Source organism: Eleutherodactylus coqui, chromosome 1, assembly GCF_035609145.1.
Source record: "Eleutherodactylus coqui strain aEleCoq1 chromosome 1, aEleCoq1.hap1, whole genome shotgun sequence".
NCBI classification, from domain to species: domain Eukaryota; kingdom Metazoa; phylum Chordata; class Amphibia; order Anura; family Eleutherodactylidae; genus Eleutherodactylus; species Eleutherodactylus coqui.
Window position 1 is genome coordinate 387,831,335 of NC_089837.1, and position 15,439 is coordinate 387,846,773.

At 43.8% G+C, this 15,439-nt stretch overlaps 1 protein-coding gene across 1 annotated transcript in view; it reads left to right on the top strand.

Annotated features, from left to right (window-relative positions):
• Positions 1-15,439, top strand: part of ADPRHL1 (ADP-ribosylhydrolase like 1) — a 60,442-nt gene that overhangs the window by 25,650 nt on the left and 19,353 nt on the right. Inside the window, exons 2-4 of the mRNA XM_066579675.1 lie at positions 1,903-2,067; positions 4,501-4,626; positions 13,110-13,250. Coding sequence (XP_066435772.1) covers positions 1,903-2,067; positions 4,501-4,626; positions 13,110-13,250 — 432 coding nt within the window. The remainder of the gene's footprint in view (positions 1-1,902; positions 2,068-4,500; positions 4,627-13,109; positions 13,251-15,439) is intronic.

The window sequence follows — 15,439 nt, forward strand, 5'->3', positions numbered from 1 at the left end:
ACAAAATACAGCTTCTTAAGAGCTTATGCAAAGTGAACCCTCCAAACTGTCAATCAAACTGCTGTTTGAGCAAATTTTGAGCGATCATCTTGCCATATAAATGCACACAACGATTATCTTTTGAGCGATAATCATTGTGTCTAAACAATCAAATATATTTGAACCAAAAATTAAGACTGCAGTCTCAGGGTGGCTTCAGACAAGCGTGTTTTTGTGCGTGCATACGCGCGCGCAAAAACACGCGTCTATTACCAGCAATGCATTCCCTATGGTGTGTTCACATGTCCGTGTTTTACATAGGGAATGATAAGACATAGGGAATGACAATGGTCTGCCAGCACCCTGTAACTGTTTTTCAGGGAAGGGCTTTAAATATAAGCCCTTCCCTGAAAAGCGACAATTTCAGTGTAAAAAAAAAAACAAACAAAACTTACCTGTCTGACGCTGCGTGTCCCCGCGGGGATGAAGAACACATCTGGCACATGCAGAAGACGTTTTCTTCATCCCCGCGTGGAAAAATAATTCCCTGCTGCATCTGCCACACCTGCCACATCTGTGACAGATGCAGCAAAGGAATTCTTCATCCTAGCAGGGAATAAAGAATTCCCTACCACGGCTGTCACAGATGACAGCTGCGGTAGGGGATCCAGCTGCTGGCACTCAGTAATTGTTTTTAAGGAAGGGCTTTAAGTATAAGCCCTTCCCTGAAAAACAAGGCAAAATTGTGTAAAAACTAATAAACACCACATACTAACCTTCCTTCAGCTGCCAGGGCTCAGCCATGTCCTCTCTGTGCTGTCCCCGACTCTGTAATGCAGTTCTTTCAGCAGGCGGGGTTTTATAATTCCCACCTGCTGAAAGAGCTGCTTGTGATTGGCTGAGCACCTCAGCCAATCACAGGCAGCTCTCTCTGAATGAATGACGGGCGAGAGCTGCCTGTGATTGGCTAAGCGCCTCAGCCAATCACAAGCAGCTCTTTCAGCAGGCGGGGATTTTAAATCCCCGCCTGCTGAAAGAACTGCATTACAGAGGCATAAACAGCGCTGAGAGGACACATCTGCATGCGGCAGATGTGTTCTTCATCCCAGTGGGAACACGGCAGCGGCGGACGGGTAAGTATGTACTTTTTTTTTTTTTTACACTAAAATTCTTGTTTTTACAGTAAAGAACCCACTAAATCATTTAACTGAAATTCAACACCTCTTTTTACCAACCTGCGCCACCACTGCTTTCCAGCCAGCTTCAGACTTCTATATTGTCATTTAAAATGTCCATTGGTGAGTGCAAAAACATCTCCCGCAATGCCCCATTGCCAGTTACTGATGAGTGCACGTTCATGGCTGTACAAACTGTGTCATCATTACAGAATGTGAAGGCACTGAGCAGCCTGACCAGTAACACAGCGGAGCAGCCTGACCAGTAACACCACTGGATACTGTGGGGGGGGGGGGGGGGGTGAACCACAGGTAAAGTGATCTCTGCAGCTTTGTAAAATAAGTTAGAACAGTATATTGCAAAATTCTCTGTTATCGTCTTATAAAGCATATAGCTTTCACTTTGAATCGCCCTCTAATAAATGCCCCCAATAGTGTATGTTATCAAATGTGAAGGTAAACTTGACACTTAGCTTCATGTCTCTGCTTCATTACTACGGTAGTTGCTTGTCTAGCTGAATGCTGTTGGATGTGTAGTTCAGGGTAAGATGTGATCTTCATACTTTATCCTGGAGAAAGTGAGAGGTAAATTGATAAATATCAGGATAGCAAAAACATAGCGGGTACTGACTCGGGCCAGCATGAAAGGGCTTGTATTATTGTCCAAGTCAAGAAGTCAAACATTGAATTCTGCCAATGGTTACTGCTTTATAACAAACAGCATGAATTCTAATGATTTTTTTTGCAGATTTTTGGTGCCTGGAAGATCTGTACAGGGAAATGGTGAGACAGTATGTTGTTGCTGTTGACAAGCTGCAAGGACGGAGGCCAGATCCAGCGACCATTGAAGGCTGTTCCCACCTTAAGCCAGATAACTATTTACTTGCATGGCATACCCCATTTAATGAAAAAGGTGTACATTTTATCTCTTTTTAACAATGTAAATTAGAATGACTTGAAAAGTGAGGATCCACTGACAAATACCTATGTACTTATTACTCACCTTTGCAAACCAGCAATGCAGCTTTCCTAATTTGAGTCCTCCAAGTGTAAAACTAAGGGACCAGTCCAGGGGCGTAACTATAGAGGATGCAGGGGATGCGGTTGCACCCGGGCCCAGGAGCCTTAGGGGGCCCATAAGGCCTTTCTTCTCCATATAGGGAACCCAGTACTATAAGTAAAGCATTATAGTTGGGGGCCTTGTTACAAGTTTTGCATCGGGGCCCGGGAGCTTCAAGTTACGGCTCTGGGGACCACATATATGAAACTAATGCAAACAAGACAACGACTTGCTGAAACAAAAAGCTTGATTCTGATTGGTTGCTATAAGTAGCAGTTTTTCTTAATGGCCGTTCAAACATAAGCGTACGGGTGGCACAATTTTGCACCAGTATTTGGTGGGCAAGGATACTTATCTGTAATATGGGTGCTAAAATACACCAGTAATATGCTCATTGGAAAGCCATCTAATATAACGTTTGTGTTTTCCCTTTGATGTGAAAAGACAACACTTCTTTTTTTTTTACTTAATTTTAGAGAATCCCTTTAACATACAGCGCAGGTAAGAACGAGTTCCATACATTATGACACACTGATCGCGCATGACATCGCACATGCAAGTTTGCTGTCACTGACAAAGCCCGGGTTTAGAAGTAACATCAATTCCAGCCGTTTAACTGCTTAAGTTAGGTTCTCATATATCCCGCAGTCTGTGTTTTTCCCTTCCATGTTATTGTGAAATGCTGGAGGGAAACTGATATCACGACTAATCCCATAGCTTTCTATGGGATCAATCCTGGCATCTGGCAAATCAGTTTCAATGCTGGATGCCTTCTTGTGCTGGACAAAACAGGCTGCACGCAGCATTTTTCTGTCTGACTACGGACACGGGACTGGTGCACAAAGTGCACCAAAATGACATCTGGCTAGACACAACTAATGTATGGAACCCAGGCTAAAGGCCATTTTACATGGGACGATTATCATTCTGGTCATTCAAAACCCCGTGCTCCCGCTGGGTTTTGAACGATAATCGTCCCATGTAAAACCTTGCAGAAACTGAATGACTGGATGAGGATTGCCCAGTCGTTCAGTTTAAGCATGCTTAGAAACAGAATGACTATCATTAAGTGCAAACAGCAGCTGTTCAGTACTGAGCGGCTGCTGCTTACAGTGAATAGAGGCGGGCAGGGGAGAGCGGCAACAGAAATCTCTTCTAGCCGCCTTGCTCCCTACTGGCTGCTCTGTCATCGATCTAGTGATACTTGCTCCTGTGTAACAGCACGGGAGCAAGGATACATGGGAATGAGTGTCGGACATCGTTTGCCCGACACTTGTCCCATGTAAAAGGGCCTTTAGATACTGCAGTCAATGCACATTTTATATAGCTGTAATTGTAAGGACCACTCGAATAAAGTTAACATTTCACTTGTAACACAGTGTAATGTGTGACGGTGTAAGAAAAGTTAAAAAAAGTTTTTTTTCTGTATTCCTTCTGCCCAAAAAATGTGTTAAAGTTACATGTTAACATCTACGTACCTGAAAACTTGCCCTTGAAAAAAAACAAATTCTGAAACATCAACTGGAAAATGAAATGGGAATAGCTCCTGGAATGCAATGAGGTGGAAAAAAATTCCCTGTGCTCTTTACTGGCTCTGTAGAGGCATTGTTCCATCTCTCTTTTTGCATATTCAAATTCCCCAGAGGAACATGAATGGCCTTATAAGTCTCCTCACACCTTCTAGGTGCTCTCCCTAAGGAGAAATTATACCCTTCCTGACCCACATTATAGCCTATCACCCAGCAACCTACTGCACACTGTGAGGGGCAAAAACCTTGAAACAGTCTGTCTCACCATGATTATTCTTTCCTTCTAGAGAAGACTCTGTCTTTGGCCTATATTTCCAGTCATTGTTACAAGGCCTATTGAAAGTCACCCCCCCCCCCCCCCCCTGTCAATCTTGACTCCACCAGTACTTCCTGGTGGTGTCAAGATACAATAATACCAGGTCTAACATTAACTTGCAGGAGTGCTGCCTTCAAAGAGGTGGTGCTGTAGAGGCATGGTTCCATTTTCCTTTTTGCATAGTCTTACACCAACCCAAATTGTTTTAGCCTTTAATAAGCAATAATTGTACAGTTGCTCCATTTTTGTTGCACATTGAAACAATAAACATTGGCCGCACAAGTGTAGGCGTTAATGACTAAATTAAACATAAATGTACCTGCGTAATTATTTTTCTTTAAATTATGAAAGAAACTGCTGCTCTGATTGAACATTTGTGCCACATGCATATACAGATTTTCACTACAATATAATAGTAATGCTGTTCTTGCTATGTTCTAGGTTCTGGATTTGGAGCAGCCACAAAAGCGATGTCTATTGGTATGAGATACTGGCAACCCGAGAGACTGGAGTCTTTGATAGAAGTCAGCATTGAATGTGGGAGGATGACACACAACCACCCAACAGGCAAGATACTTGTTAACACTGAAGACAAGACTGAGACTTTAGAAGAAAGACTGAGTTAAAGAGCACCAGCTGTGTAGACATAAAAGGCTATTCTCCATAGTTTTAGCAAGTCTGCCATGTACTTGATTAGGGTCTTCTTTTTTTGCATTCAGAGGACTTATTCCGACATGCGTATATCAGCCGGGTTTTCACGCCCGCTAATATACGCTGTCTCTGTCTGCAGGGGAAGAAGGGCGAGCCAGGCCAGGAACACTGCACTTAGCTCCCGCCCCCTCTCCGTCCTTCGCCACTGTTTGCAATGGTAGGGGTGGGGCGGAGCTAAGTTCTGCCCCGTCCCACCCCCTCCCATTGCAAATAGTGGCGAGGGGGCAAGAGGTCAGTGCACTGCTCCCGGCCCGGCATGCCTTCTCCCCCTGCAGAGAGAGACAACGTATATCATCCGGGCGTGAAAACCCGGCTGATATGCGCACGTCGGAATAAGCCTAGAGGCTGAAACTCCATCTAAAGCAAATCCTGTTCACACAGCTGCTGTATTTGCTAAATTGTATGAAAGCATCCAGGACAGTAGAGAAAGTGGACAAAGCATTTTAGCTTAGGCTCTGTTCACATCACTATTTTGCTTTCTGTTTTTCTGCTCTGTCATAAAAACAGAAAAAAAAATCAGATCTGGATCCATCCTATGATGGAATGAACGGTGCAGGATGGTCCGCATTGATTGTAATGGGCAGAGGCGTAACTTGAAGCTCCTGGGCCCCAATACAAAACCTGTAACAGGGTCCCCAACTATAATGCTTTATTCATAGTACTGGGCTCCCTACATCAAGAAGACAGGCCTTATGGCCCCCCTAAGGCTCCTGGGCCCAGGTGCAACTGCATCCCCTATAGTTACGCCAGTGGTAATGGGGTTCAAACAACCGAAAATGAGCGATAATTGGTACATGTAAACGCAGGCATCATGCACTTTTCGCTTGCACTTTAGGTGAACTTAAAATCCATTGTCTAGCTAGTGAAAAATAAAGTATGTCTCAACAGACCGCATGCTGTTATCTCCACGGGAATCGGCAGATAACATTGTAACCTTCCAGCAACTGTGCAGAGAACAATGCAGCTGTGTGCACAGCTGGGCATGTGATCAATCACATGATGGGCTCCGCAAACAGCTCATGGAGGCCCTTTTACATGCAAATGAAAATGATAAAGTGTTAATGGCCATTAACACTTTATGCAAGTAGATTGCAAAATCTTTAAATCTTTCAGTCGTTTGAAAGATTTTCTGTGAGTGTAAATGGGCCTTTATAGGGGATAGTTAAATAAAGCCATCAAGTTATCATTTATAGAAATGTTATCAAGTTGTCTGTGAAGTTGCCTCTTTAATGATGAGCTTGTTACTACTATATTTACAGTAGACTTCAATTTGGTGGGCAATCCATTTGTGCAAAGTGGCGCAAACAATCCTTATTGCTCTGAATGCTATTATATGGTATATTATGTCAGAGGCATATGGAGGTACAATTTGGCCCTGTAGACTTCTGTAGGTGCTGCATGGCTTCACCCAACACTAAGCTTGTATGAAGCTGTATTATGGCCATTTGCATTACTCCAGGGAGAGAGATCTTTTCTATATCTTACATATTGAAGCAACCCTTTCAAAATTGCATGCAAATGAGCAGGGCTAGATAAGGACAGGTATTTAGCCCAATAATGTAAACAGAAACATTTACTGACAGGGAGAAACTGTACACAAGCGGGGAGATTTCTCAAAGCTGTTTTCTGAGTCAGACTCCGTACACATGATCATATTACGACTCTGTTGATGAGCTGTGAGATCAGATCCTGACCTGTTAAATTCCAAAATCCTTTCCCAAAGCTTGCATTTGGACAATGTACTTGAAGGGATTGCATACATCTATAAACAACCCTACAAATGTACTAACAGTTTGGAACCTAAACATAGGTGAATCTTGAAAACAAAATAGTATTACAAGCAGAAAATTGTAATAATCAAGAATCTTTGAGGCTTTTTTTCTGGAAGCTCCGGTGGATGCTACACTTCAAGTCATATAAAAATACAGTGTTGTAGCAGGATATCTCCTTCAGTAAAACTCCTGGCTTATTAAATCATCCACTAAATGCAGAGTGAGACAGATTATCACACAGTCAGGCAGTCAATAAATAAACTGCTGAAAAGTTAGCTTGTGCTGCTAACAAGACTTCTAGACATGGCAGCCAATAATATATGAATTGCATAGCAGCATAATGAAGACTATGTCCGCTTCACAAACTTTTTTTTATTCTCTCAATATATATTACAATAGAAATGAAGCAACTTTACAATGGTTCTTCATTAAAAATGTCTTACCGTTTTGTCTCTACAGCTCCTATGCAAACTATGTGTAAACAACCTTTAAAATATTTAAGTTAAAGGAGTTTTCTATTCTCAGGATAGGTCATCCATATCAGACCGGTGGGGATTCGCTCCTAGGATCCGCGCCAATCAGCTGAGTGAAAAGGCTGAGGCGCTCATGTGAGTGCAGAGGCCTCTTCTCAGTCTTGTGACGTCACAGTCATTGATCACATGGCCTGATTCAAGTAAATGGGAATAAGCTGCAATTCCAGGCACAGCCAGTGCAGAGCCTGGTATGGACTCACGTGACAATAGCGCTCACCGATGCTCTTGTGAGGTCCGAACTGTATGCTATCAGTTATAGATCCCTGGCTTCCTGAACACACGTAGGCCTCCTGCAGATGGCTGGGTCAGATCCCGCTGTGAGAATTCTCGCAGCGGGATGAGAGTCGTGCCCGTGCAGTGACCTGGCGCTCACCTCCTTCCGATGTCTCACTCTGCACCAGCTGCCACACAGCCGCGCATGCGCAGACGAGCTGGCGCGTCACCAGAGGCTCACACAGAAATAGGACATGCCGCGATTTGTTTACCATGAGAGTTTTCAAGGGGTCAAATCGTGGGTGTCTGCATAGGATCGCATTATCTAACCGCCGCGGAATTTCCGCCAATGTGCATCTGACTAACAAAAGCGCAACTCGTTTACTTTGAACCTTTTAGAACTGGATGTCTTGTGTCTATATTAAGGAATGTCATTATTTCATCTCACTTGTCTGCTGCCACTATCTGTTTGTTTATGACATTTTTGGAGAATATTTTATATATTTGCATGCAGTGTCTAATTAATATCAGTGGGATATATGTGTTACCTGCTAGATCTTAATCTCTGGTACTGTATTAATGGCACATTAGGGGCTCATAGGGAGGTATGCGTACGGGATCGGCCCCCTCAGGGTGGATTTCCTGCTAAGTAGGTAGGTATACATGAAAGGTATTAGTGTATCTTGACGCCACCAGCAATTCCTGGTGGAGTCAAGATTGACAGAGGGGTGACGCCCCCTGTCCCTGATTGGCTGGGGAGCTGTGTTAGCTGCAGGTCCTGCTAACCCACAAAAGTAATGTGGTGGCAGCAATCCAGGTCGGCCTGTAGCACAGTTGCTTCCGCTGCAGATGAAAGCCCCTTACCCTCTGCCGACCCTGAAGGCGCCACCCTGCTCTGTGTAGAAGCGCAGAGCGGGGTGTCCATTATGGAGTGCACAGTGTCATTACACGGCTTTGGCGTTGAAGCCACAAGCCCCATCCCGCAGCTGTGTATGACATTGCGGTTGGCTGGAGGGAGGGCACAGCGACGGTGTTCCACTAAGGGGGAGACGGCGACAGCAGCACAACTGCGGCGCGCTCGACGGTCCAACTTCGTTTTCCTGCACACAGCGTAAGGAGCACTGACAGTTGGAGGCAGCGGCTGCACACAGCAGAATGACGGCGACAGCTGGGAGACTGGGGGACAGCCGGTGACCTGTGGTAAGCGCGCTGTAGTACAGCGCAATGGCGGGGGCGTGGTGGGGGGTATGACAGATCTAGACACCAACCCCACACACCAAAACGAGGAGGACAGCTGGGAGGGCGGTGGACAGGCGCTCAACTGCCTTAACAGCGGGGGAGCAGAGCTCATAACATAGCCGGACGCCTGCTCATTTACTACCTACTACGCCGCTTTCCACAGTAATCCACTTTTGCTCCTTCTAGGACCCTATTTTGTGCCTTGACCCTATCGAGAGCTATGGGTGTGAGAGGGGCATTCCTCCTGTCAAACCCCTAGCTTCCGGTGGTGTCAAGATACACTAATACCTACATGGAATAGGGTATTAACAGTGTTAGGTCTTCTGCCCATTATATCTATCATTGTGCATGGATGCATCCTAAGAGAACATTCTGTTTTGTATGAGTTATTTTGATGGCATAATATTATTTATTGATAACAGGTTTGGTTTATAAGGCTTGGTTGCTAAATTATCCTGACCTTCTAAGACCTCAAGTAGCCACACATCCCGGCAGTCCATGGCCACTTCCTTATGTACTTTACAGCCTTTCAGTATATTCTCCTCAGTATATACACATAGAGGTCAGTTATATTCTCCTCAGTATATACACATAGGGGTGAGGTAGCTTCTCCTCAGCATATACACATAGAGGTGAGGTAGATTCTCCTCAGTATATACACATAAAGATGAGGTAGATTCTCCTCAGTATATGCACATAAAGATGAGGTAGATTCTCCTCAGTATATACACATAAAGACGAGGTAGATTCTCCTCAGTATATACACATAGAGATGAGGTAGATTCTCCTCACCATATACACATAGAGGTGAGGTACATTCTCCTCAGTATGTACACATAGAGGTCAGTTAGAATCTCCTCAGTATATACACATAGAGGTGATGTAGATTCTCTTCAGTATATACACAGAGGGGTGAAGTAGGTTCTCCACAGTATATACACATAGAGTTGAGGTAGATTCTCCTCAGTATATACACAGAGAGGTGAGGTAGATTCTCCTCAGTATATACACAGAGAGGCGAAGTAGGTTCTCCACAGTATATGCACAGAGAGGTCAGTTAGATTCTCCTCAGTATATACACAGAGAGGCGAAGTAGGTTCTCCACAGTATATGCACAGAGAGGTCAGTTAGATTCTCCTCAGTATATACACATAGAGGTCAGATAGATTCTCCTCAGTATATACATATAGAGGTGAGTTAGATTCTCCTCAGTATATACACATAAAGATGAGGTAGATTTTCCTCAGTATATACACATAAAGACGAGGTAGATTCTCCTCAGTATATACACATAGAGGTGAGGTAGATTCTCCTCACCATATACACATAGAGGTGAGGTAGATTCTCCTCAGTATATACACATAGAGGTGAGGTAGATTGTCCTCACTATATACAGTACACATAGAGGTGAGGTAGATTGTCCTCAGTATATACACATAGAGGTCAGTTGGATTCTCCTCAGTATACACACATAGAGGTGATGTAGATTCTTTTCAGTATATACACATAGAGGTGATGTAGATTCTTGTCAGTATATACACAGAGAGGTGAAGTAGGTTCTCCACAGTATATACACATAGAGATGAGGTAGATTCTCCTCAGTATATACATAGAGAGGTGAGGTAGATTCTCCTCAGTATATACACAGAGAGGTGAAGTAGGTTCTCCACAGTATATGCACAGAGAGGTCAGTTAGATTCTCCACAGTATATACACATAGAGGAGCATTAGATTCTCCTCATTATATACATGTAAAGGTACGCAATTTTCCTAGGCTTTATAGTTTTTGAAAAAAGAACTATGTCATGTATTGCGGATTTGTACAGTTTTTTTATGCTTAGAATTAAATATTGAAGTTGCAACCCCTTTACTTTTTCGATTAGGATTTAAAGAAAGTTTGTACGACAGCGGGAAGTTACATAACATAGGGGTGCACTTACTTTTGCAATTAGCATTGAATAATTAAGTTGTGGCACCTTTCCTTTTCCTATTTAAGACCTAAGGAATGGTCATGCCAAATTTCAAGTATAACATTGGGAAGTTAGAGAATTAGATTAGGTACATTGCATAGGGGTGAACTTACTTTTGAAATAAGCACTAAATAATCAAAATGTGACCCCTTTACTTTTCCTATTTAGGACCTAAGTAATTGGTTGTGTCAAATTTCATGTTTGTACGATATCGGGAAGTAACAGAATTAGATTTGGTACATTACATAGGGGTGCACGTACTTTTGCACTTAGCATTGAATAATTGAGTTGTGACACCTTTGTTTTTCCTATTTAGGACCTAAAGAATGGGTGTCCCAAATTTCATGTTTGCACGACGCTGGGAAATTAAAAAATTTGTGGCGAGTCAGTGAGGCAGTCAGGGAGGGCTTTCGCCTTTATATTTATAGATTATCACCTGTTTACTAAACAGACTAATATATGTAACTCTATATATGCTATATAATAAATACACGTCTTTGAGAGAAAAGTCCAGTATACTTGGCGCATCTTTCACCCACCACTCTCCCTTAAACTTGCACGACCTAGACAGACCTGCAAATAATACCCCATTTAGACACAACGATTATCACTCAAAATTCGCTGATAATCATTGTGTCTAAAAGTGTGGCCATCGTGCACTGTTCGTGCACTAATCGCTCATTGCTAACTTTCACTCAGCTGAAAGTTAATAATGAGCTTTATCAGTGCCGCGTGCTGAGTTCTCAGCAGGATACTATTGTTTCAGCTGGTATCCTGCTCAGAGAGCACAGCAGGAGTATGCAGAAGACAGCGCTCCAGCTGTGTTCTGCATACCCCACTTGGAGCACTCAGCTGTATACCAGCTGAGCGCTCCGTAAACACAGCAGGAGTATATAGAAGACAGCACTCCAGCTGTCTTCTGTATACCCCCCTCGGAGCGCTTAGCGGGACACCAGCTGAGCACTCCGAGAAGGCAGCAGTTCTCGGAACGCGTAAATGCACACAACGATTATCGCTTCAAAGATTGCCTTTCAGCGATAATTTTTGTGTCAAAATGGGCCTTAAGAAAGATGCACTGCAAAGGTATTGTTTCATCTTCCTTATTTGCAGGTCTGAAGGAGAGATAACACACAGGCATGTGACCCCCTCACACCAATTTAGAGATCATAAAACTGTCACATTCCTTACCAGGGGACTAATTAAAGGGGTTGTCTCGCGAAATCAAGTGGGGGTATACACTTCCGTATGGCCATATTAATGCACTTTGTAATGTACATCGTGCATTAGATATGAGCCATACAGATGTTATTCCACTTACCTGTTCCGTTGCTGGCGTCCCCGTCTCCATGGTTCCATCTAAATTCGCTGGCAGCTTGCTTTTTTAGACGCGCTTGCGCAGTCCGGTCTTCTCCTTTCAGCACGAGCCGCTTCAGTGTGCTCCCCGCTACAGCTCTTCTGCGCATGCGCAGACGAGCTGTCACTGCTCGGGAGCGCGCTGGAGCGGCCATTCTGTACCATCCTCTGTTAGAGGAAGGTGCAGAAACTGGAGCTGCCGTCCCGAGAAGCCGCCCAGGTGTCCAGCTGTCCCAAGAAGCCGCCCAGGTAAGTGATGGGTCGGGGGTGATGTTCACTGACAGGTGAAGGCCCCGGAGCCCAGCGCTGGGCTCCGGAACCTAGCGCTGGGCTCCGGAACCTAGCGCTAAGCTCCGGAACCTAGCGCTGGGCTCCGGGGCCTTCACCTGGGCCGAGGGTCTAGCGCTGGGGAGCCGGGAGCGTAGCGCTGGGGAGCCGGGAGCGTAGCGCTGGGGAGCGTAGCGCTGGGGAGCCGGGGGCTAGCGCCGGTTACCTGCTGCCTGGCGGTGGGTGACTGGTCGGCGGCTGCGGTGGGTCCGGTCGGCGGCTGCGGGGCGTCTGGTTGCCATGGAGACACAGCTGGCAGCGTCTCGGGAGCGCGCACGTCGGGCTGCAGCAAGCGAAGGGAAAAGAGACGGCGGCCATCTTGGGGAAACTTTTATAAGTTGCTGAAACGCTGGAACGGTAAGTACAAACCAGCTAGAAAAGTCATTTACAGGGGGGCTTAGTAATGTATGCTTAATGGGGGGGACTGGGCAAAAAAAAAAATTCACCACTTCCTCGAGACATCTCCTTTAAGTATTTACTTATCTGCTCATCTTGTCCAGTATTGTTTTAAGTGCAAATTAGTCTTGCTATGTCTACGGCTTTCATGTGTGTACATTTGTATATATGCCCCATCCAGATCTATTTCAATATGCCTGAGGAAGGATCCTGTGAGGTCCGAAAGCTTGCTGTAACATCATGTATTTTTGTTAGGCATCAAAAGGTATCATATCTACACGATTACTTGGTTTCTCTTACTAAGAACAATCAAGTTTAAGAGTGTGATATCGGTCTGAGTTTCACTGACTGGTATTGCAGTCACCTCTGTGAATGCACCCTTAAATAGACATTTTTGTACTTTTACCTATATATTTGCCATGTTGCGTTAGGACAATTTGTGTATTTAAATAAAAGCTGTGTATAGATATTAATATTCTGATATACAGTATCTTGGTACTTGATGACTCATTGGCCCTATACATTTAACCATGCAGGATTCCTGGGCTCACTCTGCAGTGCCTTGTTTGCCTCTTATGCAATACAAGGAAAGCCTTTGGTTCAGTGGGGAAGAGATATGCTTAAGGTCATTCCAATGGCTGAAGAATACTGTAAGAAAGCCATTCGTCACATGGCAGGTAAGATAGAACAATCACATTTATTTTTCCTTGTGAAACTGTTAATGGGGGTTGTGATCTGTTTAAAATAACCTGAAGCATGTTAGCTGAAGCTCTGTTCATATCAGAGTGTGGCCTATGAGCTGAAAGCCAAACCGTGACAAATGCCACTATATGCCAGACACCAGTATACACCACGCAAAGGCCCCCCGTGGTAAAAAAATAAAAATATACAGAATGTTTGTTTTGCAGTGGCACATTGTAATGAAAAAAAACAGCAGACTACCCAGCAGAAGCCGAAAGGACACTTGTTTGGCATGGGACTACAAAAAAGACATTGAGCACACATGCCTAAGGCCAGGCTCACACAACCGTATGCGGAATCCGCTTGCGGAAGCCTGCAGCAGAATCCAGCTGTGAGCCCGGCCACGTAATATACTGCATATGACCACGTACTCATGCAGTTGGTCATACACGGTATAGCTTTTTTTGTGTTTGTATTTCACCCCGAAACAGCTGTCTGTATATGGATTCTGGCTTGGTTTTCAATTCCCAATCTTTGTATAAACACCTGTATAAAGGGTCGGACATTGACTTGCAGGATTGCTGCCATCCAATAAGTGGCGCTGCAGAGGTATTGTTCCATCTTCCTTATTTGCATACCTGTATCTTGCACATATGGGCATGTTTAAGGTTGAGCATTTGAAGAACAAGCTGTGGATAGGAAATATCTTCATTTTGTATGCCAACCCCTTTAAATCACATGTAACAGTAGATAAGAGTGTTTTTTTCCCATCATAAACTAGTATAACTTGCAATGAGATCTGTGCTTTTAGCTAATAAAATTATTGCCAATTACAGGAACATGGCATCACAATGTAGAAGTGGAGTCATAGTGCATGGTTGGTTCAATTGAAAATCATTTAGGTTGATTGTAACATGACCTCAAAATATTTACAGTGTTCTCTGCTGTATTCTGTACACAAATGATGGATTTCACTACTGTAGCATTTCATAAGATTTTAGGTCATCCGGGCTGACACGAACGCGTGTGCTGGCATTCCGTGCACGTTTCTCTTGCACACGAGCACAGAGCAAGTATGCAATGACGCGTGTACTTGCGGCATGCTGCCAAGATAGTGAATTCCGGGAGTAATACACATGAAAAAGTGTACAAGTATACAAATCAATGGGCTATTATGTTCTGCGCATGAATCGCAACGCACAATGACACCACGGCCATGTGAGACCAGCCTTAATTGTTTGAGACTATAGCAGAGATTTATCAAAACTATCTAACTATAAAACTGGCCTTCCTGCCCACAGCAACCAAGGTGCAGCTTTACTTTTTTCCATACCAATTTCCAAAATGAAAGCTGTCCTGTGATTGGTTGCTGTGGACAATAAGACCTTGTTTTCTAATAGACAGTTTTGATAAATGAAGCCCAATGTTTCTTGTTAATGTGCAAACAAAGTAAAGCAGCTCATTTGAATATTTTAATTCCTCCAGCCATGTTTGATGAGCAGAACATTAAAGCCCCATTTACATGCAACGATTATCACTCAAAATTTGTTCAAACGATGGCTACCATCATTCACTCTGTGGCTGAACAATAATTTTAAGGTTAGCTTAAAATCCATCGTTCAGCCATGATTATGCCAATTCCCCATGACATTTCTAACCAGAATTGTAAACAGACTGCAGATAATGTTTACAGGCCTGTAACAGCTGTAAGCTATTAAAGAGGTATTCAGGAGACGGGGCAAGGTTTTCAATATTTCCCTAACGTTTCCACCTATTGTCATTATTCTAAACATCCATATAAATCATCAAACTGAACTCCAACGCCTTTTTTGCCAACCTGCTCCCCTGCTGATTTCAAGCTAATTTCAGAATTCCACATTGTGTTTTAAAATGGCCGCCAGGGAGTACAAATACTACATCTCCCTCAATGCTTCATTGCCAGATAGTGACGAGTGTGCATTTATGACTGTACAAACTGTGTTGTTATTACAGAAATTGAAGGCACTGAGCATGCCTGACCAGTAAAATATACAGGTCGTAACCATTGGATATTCTTACAGAACTAAGCAGGAGGGAGACCACAGAAAGCAACATCTCTGCAGCTCTGAAAACAAGTTATAACATTATATTGCAAAATTACATGTGTGATGCGCATCAGGATGTGATGTATTGGTGATAATAATGG